At 44.1% G+C, this 16,486-nt stretch overlaps 1 protein-coding gene across 6 annotated transcripts in view; it reads right to left on the bottom strand.

Annotated features, from left to right (window-relative positions):
• piezo1 (piezo type mechanosensitive ion channel component 1 (Er blood group)) overlaps positions 1-5,265 on the bottom strand; it is a 214,416-nt gene extending 209,151 nt beyond the window's left edge. For 2 of the 6 annotated variants that reach the window (XM_061791071.1, XM_061791074.1), the window contains exon 1: positions 4,784-5,263. In XM_061791071.1, coding sequence (XP_061647055.1) covers positions 4,784-4,847 — 64 coding nt within the window. In that variant the 5' untranslated portion in view covers positions 4,848-5,263. Of the gene's footprint in view, positions 1-529; positions 756-4,783 lie in introns of those variants that run through there. The other 4 variants (XM_061791069.1, XM_061791070.1, XM_061791073.1 and 1 more) reach the window with 4 other exon arrangements.
• Between the last annotated feature and the right edge of the window lie 11,221 nt (positions 5,266-16,486).

Below are 16,486 nucleotides of genomic sequence, written 5' to 3'. Positions count from 1 at the left end.
ATCGAGTCTAAAATTTAATATCGATACTTCAGTTATTAAGGGACTGCATTTTCAGTATTGTATCAGAAAGGAAATTGGTGGTATGGATCATAAGCAGACACACAAAAGGAGCACATCGCAGCATAAGCACAAGCGCAGCAAAAGCCCAAATCTTTTTGCGGCGACCAAAATGAATTGTGGTGGCCTGCCACAAATAAATGTATATGTGGAAAACCCTGGAATTATTTTTACACTTGAAGCGCACATTCAAACACAGTCTCAATGTTGTGTTTTACAACAACGCCTAATTACATATGCAACTTCCAGTGCAACCGCGGTGGCTGAAATTGCGAGGCCCGCACTCAGTGTCGGCAGTGATGGTCATCCGGCCACCGCCATTCACATAAATGGAAGCAAAAGATAAGTTCCCAATAGCCCCTTCTTCCAAGTTACCAACATGTCCAATCTCACATCTCAGCCAACAATTACACAGGTGAACTGTGCCTCACAATGACCTACACACACTGAACAGGCACCAAGGCCGTCCCACCTATGCCACGTCGCCACACCACCCCAGTCCTCCTCAGTGGCGACAAGAGAGCTCTCCACAGCATTCCCGCCACGCTGCGGAGAAGCCGGGCTTGGCAGGAGCGCCCCGCCCACAGGGTGCGGGACCTCCACCACCACGGCACTCTCGCCGTCCTTTGGGGGGGACAATCCCTCGTTGCCGCCGATGAGAACCAAGGCGACGATGAACGCAAGCCTGGCCGCTCCAACTGCCACAGCAACAAACAAACAAAAACAAAAAAACAAAAAAAAACAAACAAAAAAAAAAAAAAAAATCACAAATACAGCCAGGTCTTGTTGTAAAACACAACATATGTATACTTTATTGAGTGTATTTTATGGCTCTGCAGGAGTGTTGTTTCATTCACAAACGTTTTGTTGAAATGAACAAATCATTTCTTTTGAACGTACTGAACTGAATCAGTTTATGAAATAATTCATTCTTTGACCTTGGCCGCCGCCCTGAGCGAGTCGGCTGGGAGCGCAAACGGAACTGCTGTAGTCTTTGGTCGCTCACTTCTGGATCTTTGGCAAATGACCAATGAGCAGCCAGCGTGCAGGCAGTGATTTCCAACCTTTATGGAGCCAAGGCACATATTTTACAATTGAAAAATCTCACGGCACACCAACAAACAAATATGTCACAAAAAGTGGACGCATTAATTACTGTATGTACTTCCTGCCATCTAATAGAAGACCATTCATTTGTTCTGTCTGTCACTAAGCCTCACTGGCATAAATAGAGGAACAATGATACATTATTTATTGTAAAAATATTTTTTGGGAGCAATTAAGTACAAGTATATACAGTAAATCAGCAACTCATTTAAATAGACACATTCCTCCACCTTCTGATCGGATCGGTGATCGGTTATCGGCTTTTTAAACTCGCTGATCGGTGATCAGCCCAAAAATCCTGATCGTGTAAAGCCTACAGGAATGTGATTCAACAGTGGGATTTTTGATTCAGTTGACCTCAGCTGCGCCAAAGGAGAACTGCGGCGTGATGTCACTCATTCTGAATTGCCAGCGAATGACCAATCAGCAGCCAGCGTCCAGGCAGGGGTGGGACTTGACTAAACGTACTGCCGTGTGATTTGCGATTCGCCAGCAATGTCACTCACTTTGGCGAATGACCAATGAGCAGCCAGCACTAGGCGAGCTGAATGTACTGCTGAACTGAATGTACTGATTAACTGAAAGTGAACTTAATGTAGTTAGCCACGAGTGCTTAGTTTGTTAAACGTCTTCGTTCGCGATAGCCACAAGTGATTCGTTTTTTGAACTTCTTCATTCGTGATCCTCAAAGGAGCGATGTACTAGTACATATGCAGTGAACTGTTCTGCCATGACTGATTCATGCGGATGTTTCTCCGAACTTCTCTGATGAGTGATTCGTTCGCGCAAGGAACGACGTACTACGCAGTAACGTACTAGTGACAGTTAACAGTTAACAGTTCGTCCTGACGTCCTTACGGAGATAGGTTTCACTGGCAGTTTCAAGCTAACGGCTAATGTTGAGTCAGTCAAGCACATGAAAACAAGCACACACACACACACACTCGGGGCGTTGGCAAAACTTGTTTGTCGAGTGTTGTTTTTGCATGTCAGTGTAACAAAACTAATTTCAACAACCAGACCTATACACATACACTTTATTGGTTGATTTGATAGATATGCCTGTTCGAGGTCAATCATGCCTACAAAGGAATACATCATATATTAATTGTATATTTAAATACTATACATAAAGTTGACCTTAGACTGATCTGATCGGAACAAAATGGGGAAAAATGTGTGTTGGTGGTCACCGGTGCTCGGGAGAGGACGTTTGTTTAAGGCTTGGTTGAGGTATGTTCACTTACTTTTAATACGATACCGCTCGCGGGCAACAAAACGTCATGTAGCCTAGCAAGCTGGTGCTAGCACTAACGGTTGTAAGCGAACATGCAGGCGTTCTGTCGAACAGCCAGCACCACAGGGACGAGCTGAATGTACTACTGAAAAGAATGTAATGATGACCTGAAAGAGAACTGAATGTACTGTTAGCCACGAGTGATTCGTTTGTTGAACTTCTTCGTTCGCAATCCGTTAGCCACGAGTGATTCGTTTGTTGAACTTCTTCGTTCGCGATTCGTTCGCGCAAGGAATGACATATTATGCAGTGAACGAACTCACGAGTGATTTTAACAGTTTGTCCTTATCGGGATAGCTTCCACTAGTATCCGTTTCTCAAAGCTAACAGCTATTTATGAGTCAGTCAAGCAAAACAAAGCACACATATTTAACATGAATAAAAATTCATAATCAATGTATATATGTACACATACGGCAGCACGGTGGGAGACTGATTAGAACTTCTGCCTCACATTTCTGAGGCAATCCCCGGCCCCGCCTGTGTGGAGTTTGCATGTTGTCCCCGTGCCTACGTGGGTTTTCTCCAGGCACTCCGGTTTCCTCCCACATCCCAAAAGCATGCATGGTAGGTTAATTGAAGACTCTAAATTGCCCATAGGTGTGAATGTGAGTGTGAATGGTTGTTTGTTTGTATGTGCCCTGCGATTGGCTGGCAACCAGTTCAGGGTGTACCCCGCCTCCTGCCCGATGATAGCTGGGATAGGCTCCAGCACACCCGCGACCCTAGTGAGGATAAGTGGTACAGAAAATGGATGGGATGGATGGATGTATACATACATATCATCCCCTTTGTGTCTCAAAAATCTTTTGAGCAAATCTTTTTCACGAACTGATTCTAGTGATTCAGTACATTGAAAAGAACTGCCGTGCCTACCACGACTCAGCGGCTGAGACTCTGTCGTTTAAACCCGGAAATGCTGTGTCGCTGTTTAGCTGAGTCGAGTGGGCGGGTAACAGTCACTTAGTGGTTAGGTATAATATGAATATAATTACCAAAACTTCGTCACACAAATCCTGTCGTTTGCAAGCGGTTTTGGTGTTCAAAGGCTTTTGCATTCAAACGACAAACCACATCGATGTCAACCTTGAACCACATCACATACACATTTTGACCTATATTATGCATAAAACAGTGGGGGGCAGGGGGGATTCTGATGGAAGGGCACCTGTACAAGCGCAAAACATAACAACCCATAACGTAATCACGGACCATAAGGTTATAAATCTACCCTTTTCAAATATAATAGGCCCATAACTGGCCAATAACATATTATAAAGTCCTTAACCGATAACATAATAACTTTTGTTATTGTCTATGGACAATGTTACAGTGGTTGAAACTTTTTTTTGTAAACAAATACATTTCTTAAATACAGTTCAGGGATTTTTAACTTTTAAGTTTGTTTTCAAATGTTTAGTTCCAATTTTCATCTAACTTTGTCTAATTCATTTTAGTTGACTCATTATTTCAGTGGGGTTTTTTTCTGTATATAAACACTGTTAATGTTCAAACTGTGCATGTTACAATGGCTTACAATAATATATATATATATTTTTTTTAAACTGAGGAATACAACCTCTGCCTCGATTTTGATAAACACTTAGGCCTACTACTCTACTGCATTTGAATGTCGGCCATTACGGTGGTACCGGAGGAGCCAATGATTTTGTAGGTGGTAGAGAAGTTTGAGAACCACTGGATTAAAGCATCCCTATCTTTTCAACGCATGATGTGGAGTTCATTGTCGAGCATGGGTGCCCCCTGAGTATTGCGCGGCCGGCCCCCGCCCCACAAGTTGTTCCGCTGCCTCTGACCCTGCATTTCGAAAAAGGTGTGCCCTAGGGGGCTAATAATGCATACATATCTCTTTGCCATTGCGCCTAAAAACACTTGATTTCGTACCAGTGAGCTTCCACATTCCACGTCACGTGTGCCACACGATTAATATCCGGTTTGCGGTTCCGACACCCCACAGACACGCACCACCGTGCCCGCCTGACCATCGTCGAGAAAATGTGCCCACTACTATTTTGGACACATCGCTGAGAGCGACATCAACGTGACATTTGCTCAGCGCACTTCGTTAGTTTTCAGCAAACAAACCCATCAAGCTTTAAAAAAAAAAAAAAAAAAAAAAAAAAAACTTTTTTTTTCTCCCCCCCATATCGCTTTCAGTAATGTGTCCTCGGAGTAAAGATAAGAAAATAGTATTTTGTATTTTTGTTTTGATTAGTTAGCAGCATTCGGTTACGAATCACGGCAGCTGTAACGCCGCAGAGAAGAAAAAGTCACAATTGTCTCCAAAGTCCAATAGCTTACCTGTTAGCAAGACGACTGGCAGAAAAAAGCAGTAAATGAGCCACACAATCAATTGAAGATCCATGTCCGAGCAGTTCGATGTGATCCCTGATGTGCCGGGGGTCCTTCAATTCATTTTCCACATCCCCAAAATAGCCAACGAAATAGTGACTGGTCTACTTTCGCATAGTGTTCGACTTCAAAACGCGTCGGAGGTGGAAGCAGAGCAAGGCAACTCATTCCTCATTCCACCGCTTCTGACGGCGAGGGAAAGCTTGAATTGCATGTCTTCCGTTGGAAGTCATGTGGGTGGAAAAAGTGATTCGTGGGCAAGCGAGTGTCATAGAGGAATAATTCTTAGTTGCCGCTCGGTCACCTCCCCTCTGAAAACACTCGCTGTGACTGCAGCGAAACGTTTTTTGTTTCTGCTTTAGTTGACATTCAACACGAAGACGCATTCTCAACAGCTGTCAGCAATCGATGCCACACCTGTTGCAAATAACCTTCTGTTTGCAAGTTAGTCGCGTCCTGCAGCTGCTGCAACCCTTTTGGACTCCTGCAAGGGACAATTCTTTCCAAGGACCCCTCATAATCCTGATGTCATGTAAAAAGAATTATGACTGTATGTTCACCCTAAATGCCATGTGATTCTTTTTTTTTTTTTTTTTTTTTTTTTACAACCCCAATTCCAATGAAGTTGGGACGTTGTGTTAAACAGAAATAAAAACAGAATACAATGATTTGCAAATCATGTTCAACCTATATTCAATTGAATAGACTACAAAGACAAGATATTTAATGTTCAAACTGATCAACTTTATTGTTTTTAGCAAATAATCATTAACTTTGAATTTTATGGCTGCAACACGTTCCAAAAAAAGCTGGGAGAGGGTCATGTTTACCACTGTTACATCACCTTTTCTTTTAACAACATTCAATAAACGTTTGGGAACTGAGGACACTAATTGTTGAAGCTTTGTAGGTGGAAATCTTTCCCATTCTTGCTTGATGTACAGCTTCAGCTGTTCAACAGTCCGGGGTCTCCGTTGTCGTATTTTACGCTTCATAATGCGCCACACATTTTCAATGGGAGACAGGTCTGGACTCCAGGCAGGCCAGTCTAGTACCCCCACTCTTTTACTACAAACCCACGCTGTTGTAACACATGCAGAATGTGGTTTGGCATTGTCCTGCTGAAATAAGCAGGGGCGTCCATGAAAAAGACGTCGCTTGGATGGCAGCATATGTTTCTCCAAAACCTGTATGTACCTTTCAGCATTAATGGTGCCTTCACAGACGTGTAAGTTACCCATGCCATTGGCACTAACACAGCCCCATACCATCACAGATGCTGGCTTTTGAACTTTGCGTCCATAACAGTCCGGATGGTTCTTTTCCTCTTTGGCCCGGAGGACACGACGTCCACAATTTCCAAAAACAATTTGAAAAGTGGACTCGTCGGACCACACAACACTTTTCCACTTTGCATCAGTCCATCTTAGAGGAGTTCGGGCCCAGAGAAGCCGGCGGCGTTTCTGGGTGTTGTTGATTAATGACTTTTGCTTTGCATAGTAGAGTTTTAAGTTGCACTTACGGATCTAGCGCTGAACTGTATTTACCGACATTGGTTTTCTGAAGTGTTCCTGAGCCCATGTGGTGATATCCTTTACACATTGATGTCGATTTTTGATGCAGTGCCACCTGAGGGATCGAAGGTCACGGGCATTCAATGTCGGTTTTCGGCCTTGCCGCTTACATGCAGTGATTTCTCCAGATTCTCTGAAGCTTTTGATGATATTATGGACCGTAGATGATGAAATCCCTAAATTCCTTGCAATTGTACGTTGAGGAAGATTGTCTTTAAACTGTTCGACTATTTTCTCACGCACTTGTTCACAAAGAGGTGAACCTCGCCCCATCTTTGCTTGTGAATGATTGCGCAATTCAGGGAAGCAATCATGGCAGCCACCTGTTCCCAGTTAGCCTGTTCACCTGTGGGATGTTCCAAACAGGTGTTGGATGAGCATTCCTCAACTTTCTCACTCTTTTTTGCCACCTGTCCCAGCTTTTTTGGAATGTGTTGCAGCCATAAAATTCTAAGTTCATGATTATTTGCTAAAAACAATAAAGTTTATCAGTTTGAACATTAAATATATTGTCTTTGTAGTGTATTCAATTAAATATAGGTTGAACATGATTTGCAAATCATTGTATTCTGTTTTTATTTATGTTTAACACGTCCCAATCCTGCCCGATGATAGCTGCGATAGGCTCCAGCACGGCCGCAATCCTAGTGAGGAGAAGCGGGTCAGAAAATGGATGGATGGACAACGTCCCAACTTCATTGGAATTGGGGCTGTATTTATTTATTTATTTTTACATTTCAACCTCAATATTTATGACCTAATAGAAAGGAACATAACCAAACTGAATTACTGATTTTTTGTTTTTTTGCGGCGGCACGGTGGACGACTGGTTAGAGCGTCAGCCTCACAGTTCTGAGGACCCGGGTTCAATCCGCGGCCCCGCCTGTGTGGAGTTTGCATGTTCTCCCCATGCCTGCGTGGGTTTTCTCCGGGCACTCCGGTTTCCTCCCACATCCCAAAAACATGCATTAATTGGAGACTCTAAATTGCCCGTAGGTGTGACTGTGAGTGCGAATTGTTGTTTGTTTCTGTGTGCCCTGCGATTGGCTGGCAACCAGTTCAGGGTGTACCCCGCCTCCTGCCCGATGACGGCTGGGATCGGCTCCAGCACGCCCGCGACCCTAGTGAGGAGAAGCGGCTCATAAAATGGATGGATGGATGTTTTTTTGCACTGAAGTTGGTTCACAAGAAAATTGCCTGATTTATCATTGTAGTCAAAGTGTGTCTCTTAACTGTTGTAGAAATTCAGTTCTTTTTGATGACGTCTAATTGATGTTTTGCCTTTTGAAGTTGGTTTCTAATCTGTCGGATTAATTGCATATTCTTCTGTGAGATGTTTAATTTTTTCCTCAATCAGATTTTCTGGTTTCCCACAGCAGAGATGTGGATATGGTGGGGGAGTCATTGAATAAAAAAAAAAAAATCGTCCCATTCTTTCCTCACAAATGAATTAAAGTCCGGGTCTCTCAATAAAGACGTGTTAAAGTGCCATGTTGCTGGAGGTCCCAGATTTGACTACATTTTTAGGTGGAGAGAAATTGCCCAAGAAAATTAGATTCTCGTGCATGCTTCGTGATGGAATGTCCAGCGTGGTTTCTTTCATGATTTTATATTCCAATCTGACCATTTTCCAGTAACGATGACATCAGGTTTGATCGGAGCACAGCATTATTTAATCTTAGCTCCTTGACCTGTTACTGTGTGAACTCCAAGCTGTTTTTGAGTTCGGTGATCTCTTGGCGAAGCAAGTCGAGTGTAATTGACAATTTCTTGTCGATTGAGAGGAGGACACTCGGCTGTGTTTCTGTCGAATCAAGTAAATTGTCAACAAATCTGGCTTTTTTCTCTTCAGCGGCTGTTCAGAGCAGAAGCTTGGATTCTCCATGATAGACGAGTTGGCGTTGACGTAGCTGTGAGAATCTCAAATGGCCCTCTGTGAGTTGCTGCTGTTAGCGACGCTCGTGAAGGAAAAGAGAAAGAACAAAGCAAAAAAATCACAGCTGAAAATGGAAAAAGACTGAAAAGAGAAAATTTGTCTTGTCGTAGCTGCTTGTTCTGGGTCTATGCAAGAGGCGCCGCCATGTTTTTGTCTTCGGAGATCAAGCAGTCTCTCGCATTGCCACAGCATGCTCTCACGTTGCCCCTTCCCTAAGTGAATTAAACAGTGATCAGACGACCCCAGAGCTGCACGAGGGATATGCACGGTATGCGTCATTTAGAATAGTGTAGCAGTGGTCTTGTTTTCTCTGGTGGGACTATCAATGTGCTGCTTGTATTTAGGGAGTTCGTGGTTGTGTTTTGCTTTGTTAAAAGTCCCCAAGAATAATGAGGGGTGAATCTGGGTGCTTTTTTTCAAGTTCATTTACTTGGTCAGCGAGCGTTAGGAGTGAAGCATTCGTGTTAGCCTGGGGAGGGTAAATTAAGAGGATGAATTAAGCAAACTCACGCGCCGAGTACAATGACTTACAGTACAAAAAAAGTGACTCCATATACGGGCTGCTGTGTGTATTGATTTCCGTGACGTCAGTACACCATTGGTCGTTGATATAGAAGCATATTCCGCCACCTTTTGTTTTTCCCAATAGCTCCGTGTCACGGTCCGCTTTATGTAGTTGGAGGCCGAGAAGCATTAAGGCGCCACCGCGGATGCGTTCACATAGCTATGTCTCCGTGAAGCACAGGGAGGCAGAATGGCCGAAGTCTTTACTGGTCTTTGTGAGTTGATGAAGCTCATCCATTTTGTTGGGTAGAGAGCGTAGATTTGCGTAGTGAATCGACAGGAGCAGCATTCTGAATCCTCTCTTTCGGAGCCTGACCTGCACTCCGGCACGCTTCTCACTGTAACGTCGCCTTCGCCTCCTCTGACTGAGCGGATTTGTGAAAGTCCGGAGTAGACTCCCTAATGTCTTCCCTTGTGTAAGTGCTGTAAATCGCGCAATGTCTCCAAAGATGAACGAAGAACACAAAAACATGGACAGTACTAGTCACTTCAGACAGGAGGATGCCCCCCCCCTGGTTGGGCCAGCAGGTGGGGGGCCTCATCCCTTTCCCTGGTGTGCAGCATCTTGGTCAATTCCCTCGGGTGGATGGCAGGCAGTAGTTGCTTGCAAGCTAGGTTTTCTTGATGAGAAATGATAATCAGAGGGTTGCCAGAAATGCTAGGAAAGTGGTACACACTAAATGCAGTGCTAAATCATAGTGTAACATCTGATCTGTATGCCTGTTTTCTAGAAAGGAAAACAGAACAAAGGGAACAACTGTTTGTAATTTGTGTGTAAAAACTATTGAACTAGTCAAAATTGTGGGAGGAATTTCAAAAGACCATATCTTTCAGAATAAAATTTATTTGGCAAGCTTACTTTACAAACAGCTCAGTTATACAAAATACAATATAAAAGAAATGTTACTTTATTGTTTTTCCATTGTCTACTCTGGATAAAAACCAAGGTGGAAAATACCCTTACTGATCATGTCTATTTAGTTCATTTAATATCACAGTCATGGGCTATTTGAATAACCTTTTACAAGAACTAATATTCACTTCAATCTGAAGACACTATGGTTTCGCACATTTTACACAGAGCACACAACATGCCAACACAATCTTGTCAATAAAGCTGTCCTCCACTTTGCCTCTAATGAGGCTTACAGGAAGGGTTGAGCCCAGAATCGTAGACTGAATAAACTTTGCACGGATTAACGGTGTAGGGGATCATCGCTCTTCCTTCCTGAAACACAACAACTAATAATGTAATATTGTGGTGGACACTAGGACCATGTCTCTCACCCATCAGTCAGGGAAGTGGGGGCATGTGCAAACAGTTTTGGCGCTCATGAGAGTTTTGGCACAATGTTGTGTGTCAGTGTGTTTCTTGGCAGTCAAGGAATAAAGATTTTTTGACCCAAGTACGTGTATCCTTTTACCCTGCCACATTGGTAACCCCTAGCAGCGGATGAGGAGGTGTCTTCCTCGGTAATGGTGTCACCCCAGCTCTCGGAACCTCCCGTCGCCAGCGCCATAGCAAAGTGACCCGGTTTAGTGGTTTCAGCATGTTGAAGCGCTGTGCCACCTAATAGGAATAACTGAAGATGATCCAAAGTATTACATGGTTGTTACTGACCTATACCAACAGACAACGGGTCACGCTATGCAGCTGTTACGCGCACCTCCAAGTAATGGAAAAAGTAATGTTGCACTCAAGCGACAAGGTACAGTCTCTTTGACTCGGAGAGGGCAGATAAGCTCCTTTCCCTGCCCGGGTTAGGCGATGGCACAGCAGTAGACCTTATGGACAATATGCTGTCGCTTAATGTCGGATGAAGGCGGTTTCATTTTCCCGCACATTTTTCTACACCAATTACGGTGTTAAGCGAGCTTAAGCCGATAGAGTCCTCCTTGCTCCGAGGTGGTTCGCGGTGCAGAGTGTGACGGCGGATCCCCTCCAGGCGGCTTCGGGGACGTGGAGCCGACGGTGGTGGCTGGTGTGGCCAGGAGGAAGTGACGCAAGAGGAGCCTATGTTTCTTGCACCAGCGGTGGCTCGGCGGTGTGTTCCCCCCTGCACCTACGAGGCTCCGGGAAACGCCAACGCCCGGCGTTAAGTAGCGGCTGTGGGCGCCGGTGAAGTAAGCGAGCTGCTCTTCATCTCAGACTCATTGTCTAAGAGGCGTTTCCTGGTGGACAGTGGGTCTCAAGTAAGCTTGCTTCCTTCCACGGACACGGACAAGGCGGCCGTTGGCTACAGACTTCGGCTGAGCGCAGCTAACGGCTCGCCCATCAAAGAATTCAGCGTGCTATGTGCATGGATGCAATTTCCAGTGGGACTTTATCGCCTCCATCACTTTCCCCATTATCGGCGCAGATTTTCTGTGCTAATGGACTACTTTGATTGATGCTATGTCTTTTGCTACTTTTCCGTGTGAAGCTGGGAGACTTGGGCCATTAACACACGCTAACTATTTATTATCAGCTGACGATTTTCAGCGTTTGCTGGCAGATTTTCCGTCTCTAACGAGTCCCGCTTTTTCCACCGCCGATACGAAGCACGGAGTGGAGCATTTCATTCACCCTGAACTGGTCGCCAGCCAATCGCAGGGCACATACAAACAAACAAGCATTCGCACTCACATTCACACCTATGGGCAATTTAGAGTCTCCAATTCATGCATGTTTTTTGGGATGTGGGAGGAAACCGGAGTGCCCAGAGAAAACCCACGCAGGCACGGGGAGAACATACAAACTCCACACAGGCGGGGTCGGCGATTGAACCCCGGTCCTTAGAACTGTGAGGCTGACGCTCTAACCAGTCGTCCACCAGCCGCCTCAACATGAACAAATAACTTAAATATTAGTGTAGTTGAAGCCACATTAAATGAGCAACTTAGTGCAGACTTGACATGCCAAATAGCCACCTCAATGTAAACAAGCACACCATTCTCAGTACACTTCTTTAAAGACTATTAACTGATAGATAGACAGACAGACACAACTGGAGCAACCCTGCCGATTGTGTGGGGGTCCATGAAGGCAACTGTGTGTGTGCGCGCATAGTGTACAAATGAATGAACCTTAGTATTGTTCTCTTTAGAGAAACTTGATGTAGTGACTGTATTTCCAGCTTGAGTATGCCAATCCCTCTTCCCCGTCCATTGTGTTTGCGCCGCTGGCCGCTTGGGTGTACGTGGGTCGACTGACTATGTGCTGAAAATGTGCAATACGTCACGTGATGTCTGCCACGGGCTGCTCCGTTTATAAATATTTCACCTTTGTTTCAATATTGTAGTTAGTCGTTGTGGGCATTTTAGTTAGGGATAGTTAAGAATATAGTGTGTTTCCTTAGTTTTATTAGTCATTACTTAAACAAAGGTAGACTGACTGAATCAAGTGTCTTGGTTATTGACTTGCCTCATGTTCCCTAGCACTGTAGTTTGTTAATGATAAATATCTGTAATTGTCTAAAATCACACGCGTATTAAGCTCAGGATCTCATAAACAAAAAAGTAACTATGGGCAGATGTCAAAGTAACTGTAATCTGACTACTCTTACATAAAAAGTAAGCATTAGATTCCTTATGACGTCACCGGACCGCGTAACGCGTTACTTTACAAAGTAACACTGACTGCGACTCACCACTACTCCATTCCTGCCATTTTTTGAAAAGTAGACCTGGTCTGCTGTTATCACCAGGTCCCTGTGAGCGCGGAGGATGTGTCTAAAATCGTGGTAATAACCTTGTTTGAGCTGTTTGAATTTTCAAGGAGGAACTAGTGTCCTTTCTCGCCTCTGCTATACGCACTATTTATCGAACTACTGGCAATAGCAATACGCCAGAACACTAATATTAAAGGTATCTGTACTCCTATGTTAGAATACAAAATGAATCTTTACGCAGATGATATCATTCTTTATTTACAAGAACCCAAGGCATCACTTCAAACAGTTTTTAACCTCATTAAGACATTTTCGCAATTATCAGAATATGCTATCAATTGGTCAAAATCAATAATACTCTCTAGAACGACTAACTCATGGAATCCTTCCTCCTGGTAAGGTCTATTCAGGGGTACTGGAGAGGAGGGTCCGTCGGGAAGTCGAATCTCAGATTCAGGAGGAGCAGTGTGGTATTCGTCCTGGTCGTGGAACAGTGGACCAACTCTACACCCTTGGCAGGGTCCTCCAGGGTGCACGGGAGTTTGCCCAACCACTCTACATATGTTTTGTGGACTTGGAGAAGGCATTCGACCGTGTCCCTCGGGGAGTTCTGTGGGGGGTGCTTCAGGAGTATGGAGTGCCGAACCACTGATACGGGCTGTTCAGTCCTTGTACGACCAGTGTCATAGTTTGGTCCGCATTGCCGGCAGAATGTCGGACTCGTTTCCGGTGAGGGTTGGACTATGCCAAGGCTGCCCTTTGTCACTGATTCTGTTTATTACTTTTATGAACAGAATTTCTCGGCGGTACGGTTTGGTGGCTTCAGTATTGCATTTCTGGTTTTTGCAGATTATGTGGTTCTGTTGACTTCATCAAGCCATGATCTCCAACTCTCACTGGAGCGGTTCGCAGCCAAGTGTGAAGCGGCTGGGATGAGAATCAGCACCTCCAAATCTCAGACCATGGTCCTCAGTTGGAAAAGAGTGGAGTGCCCTCTCTAGCTCGGGGATGAGATCCTTCCACAAGTGGAGGAGTTCAAATGTATTGGGGTCTTGTTCACGATTGAGGGAAGACTGCAACGGGAGATCGACAGACGGATTGGTGCAGCGTCTGCAGTGATGCGGACTTTGTATCAGTCCGTTGTGGTGAAGAAGGAGCTAAGCCGAAAGGCGCAGCTCTCGATTTACTGGTCGATCTACGTTCCTACCCTCACCTATGGTCACGAGCTGTGGGTCGTGACCAAAAGAACAAGATCCCAGATACAAGCAGCTGAAATGATTTTCCTCCGCAGGGTGTCCGGACTCTCCCTTAGAGATAGGGTGAGAAGCTTGGTTATCCGGGAGGGGCTCAGAGTAGAACCACTGCTCCTCCGCATTGAGATGAGGGAGGAGGAGATCCCGGGGATGACCCAGGAGACTATTTCTCTCCCCTCGAAAGAACTGGAGGAAGTGGCTGGGGAGTGGGAAGTCTGGGCTTCCTCGCGCTGAGGCTGCTGCCCCTGCGACCCGACCTCAGATAAGTGTAGGAAAATGGATAGATGACTGGATCATGGAATCCTGCGGACCAAAATCCAAACTTTCCTATTCCGACTGGGGGTATCAAATATCTACTTTTAATTGTGCCAAAATGCTGCGTACCCTTCAAAATAAAAGGCTACATGCTTAAAACAGGCAGTCAAGTTAAAACTTGCACATACAAACCATTTGACGTGATAAAACAGTTGCAAATAACTATTTTAACAATGCTATATTTAACTTTTAGTTTAAACAATAATGAATGAATATTAAGTCAATTGGGTTAGTTCCACACACATTGCCTTTTATTTCATAGGTTTGATATTGATACTGGTTATAAAGAACCCCAAGTCAAATGTTCATTTAGTTTCTGCTAAGAAAATGGATGTCCATAATTTGGACACCCTTTATTTAAACCATGCAAACCTTTTTGACCCAGCCCCCTAAAAGAATCAGAATCGAGAATTGTTTGGAACCGGAATCGCTCAAATTCAAACGATGCCCAACCCGAAGCAAAGGGAATGACAAACAAGTAAATGTAGAATATATATATATATATATATATATATATATATATATATATATATTTATTTTTTTAAAGGACAACTAACTGTTGGTAACTCTTAATTTAGATGATTTACAGATAACTCATAGATTATGAATTATTTTAGATGATAGGGAACAAGCATTCTCATGTCAACGAGTGAGGCTGGATGTCTTCATTCTGCTTCTAGAAGTGTCACTGTCTTCTGAATTGGCCTTTCCAGGGAGACAGGTTTAGAGATGCGCTTCCCGCTGATATCCAAAATTGAATCACTCCTCATTAGTTTCACTTTCCTCAGTCTTCCATTCTGTCCAGGATACACTGAGACGATCTTTGCCAAGCTCCATTGGTTACGTGTGCTTGAATCATCTTGCAGGAGCACAATGTCATTGACCTGAGCATTTCTGCGCTCTTTTGTCCATTTTTGGCTACTTTGAAGGTTTAGCACACTCCTTCCTCCACCTCATCCAGAAGGTATTGGCTAAGAGTTGAAAACGATGCCACCTTTTCCGTAGCTAAAGATCCTCCTTGACAAACCTTCCTGGAGGTGGGGCAATGATTATGGATTTCATGTATGTGGTTTGGTGTCAAGGGTTCTGGGCTAGATAGGTCCCAAAGATGGTCGGTTGTAAGTGGTCTACTCTTGACAGCTGTTATGAGATCATACAGGAATCTTCGTAGCGAAGAGCTGTCAAGTTGTTTGGCTGATTGTTGAAGGATCGACATAAGCACACTTCTTATTGTTCGAGTTTGTCTTTCCCAAACACCACCTATGTGTCTTGATGCTGGAGTATTAAATAGAAACTCACATTCCAGTTTTTCCAATTTGGTTTTAGCCTTCTTCACACATCTGAACACATCTGAAGATGAGAAATGACATGACCTTACTGCAAACAAGAATCTAGTAGCTTGTTGGCTTTGTCTTTGGTCTGCATTGTCTTAGAATATTTAAGAGATGGCATAATGTGAAAATGCTGTTTCTTGGACCATGTTTATGATTATCATCTCTGCTTCTTTTCTCTCTTCAAGCGTGCTAACTTGACTTCATTTTTGTTTGTGATTTGTTTTCTCTCTCTCAGATAGCGCTAGAGTCTGGGAACAGCTTTGATCATTGTTGACCAGTCTGAGAACTTTTGCAGGCGATCTAGATGTGGACTTTGTTGATTAGCTTGCGTATTTAGGACTTGAACCCTTTTGACTTCTGGGTCACTAATTGATAGCTCTCCCACCTTGAATTCACCACTGGATACAACTTTCTGCCAGAGAGGGGCCTGTGAACCACTTTGATGTTATGAGCTGTTCAGCTGTCAGGCCTCTTAAGGGATGGTCTGCCGGATTTTCTTCAGAGGCCTCATAACTCCTTTGTGTTTACTTGGTACTTTGTTTTTAATGTGTTCTGCACGGTTTGCAATGAACACATGGAATCTTTTTGCCTCATTGTTGATGTATCCGAGTACAACCTTTGAATCCGTCCAGTATATTTCCCTTGACAGTGGGACTTCTAGTTTCTTTTTTTCACCATGTCACCAGTACGAACAGCAACTACTGCTGCAGACAACTCAAGTCGTGGTATTGCTGTGACCTTAGAAGGAGGTACTCGATCTTCCTATCACTAAGGAAGAATGAACTTCACCAGACGTGCTTACTACCCTAAGGTAGGAGCACATGCCGTATCCTGATGCACTTGCATCGGAAAAGTGATGTAGTTTGTAGTGCTGGACCTTGAAGCTTGGTGGTATGTAGCATCTTTGGATCTTAACATTTGCCAAGTTCTATAAGTCAAGCAGGCACAATTCTCACTGCGGTCGAAGACTATCTGGTAAGGTATCGTCCTAACTGAGATTATCTCGACACATTTGTTGCAGGATTT

Source organism: Phyllopteryx taeniolatus, chromosome 11 (genome assembly GCF_024500385.1).
Source record: "Phyllopteryx taeniolatus isolate TA_2022b chromosome 11, UOR_Ptae_1.2, whole genome shotgun sequence".
Lineage (NCBI taxonomy): Eukaryota > Metazoa > Chordata > Actinopteri > Syngnathiformes > Syngnathidae > Phyllopteryx > Phyllopteryx taeniolatus.
Note: the sequence above shows the minus strand (reverse complement) of the source record. Positions and strands in the feature narration are given on the sequence as shown.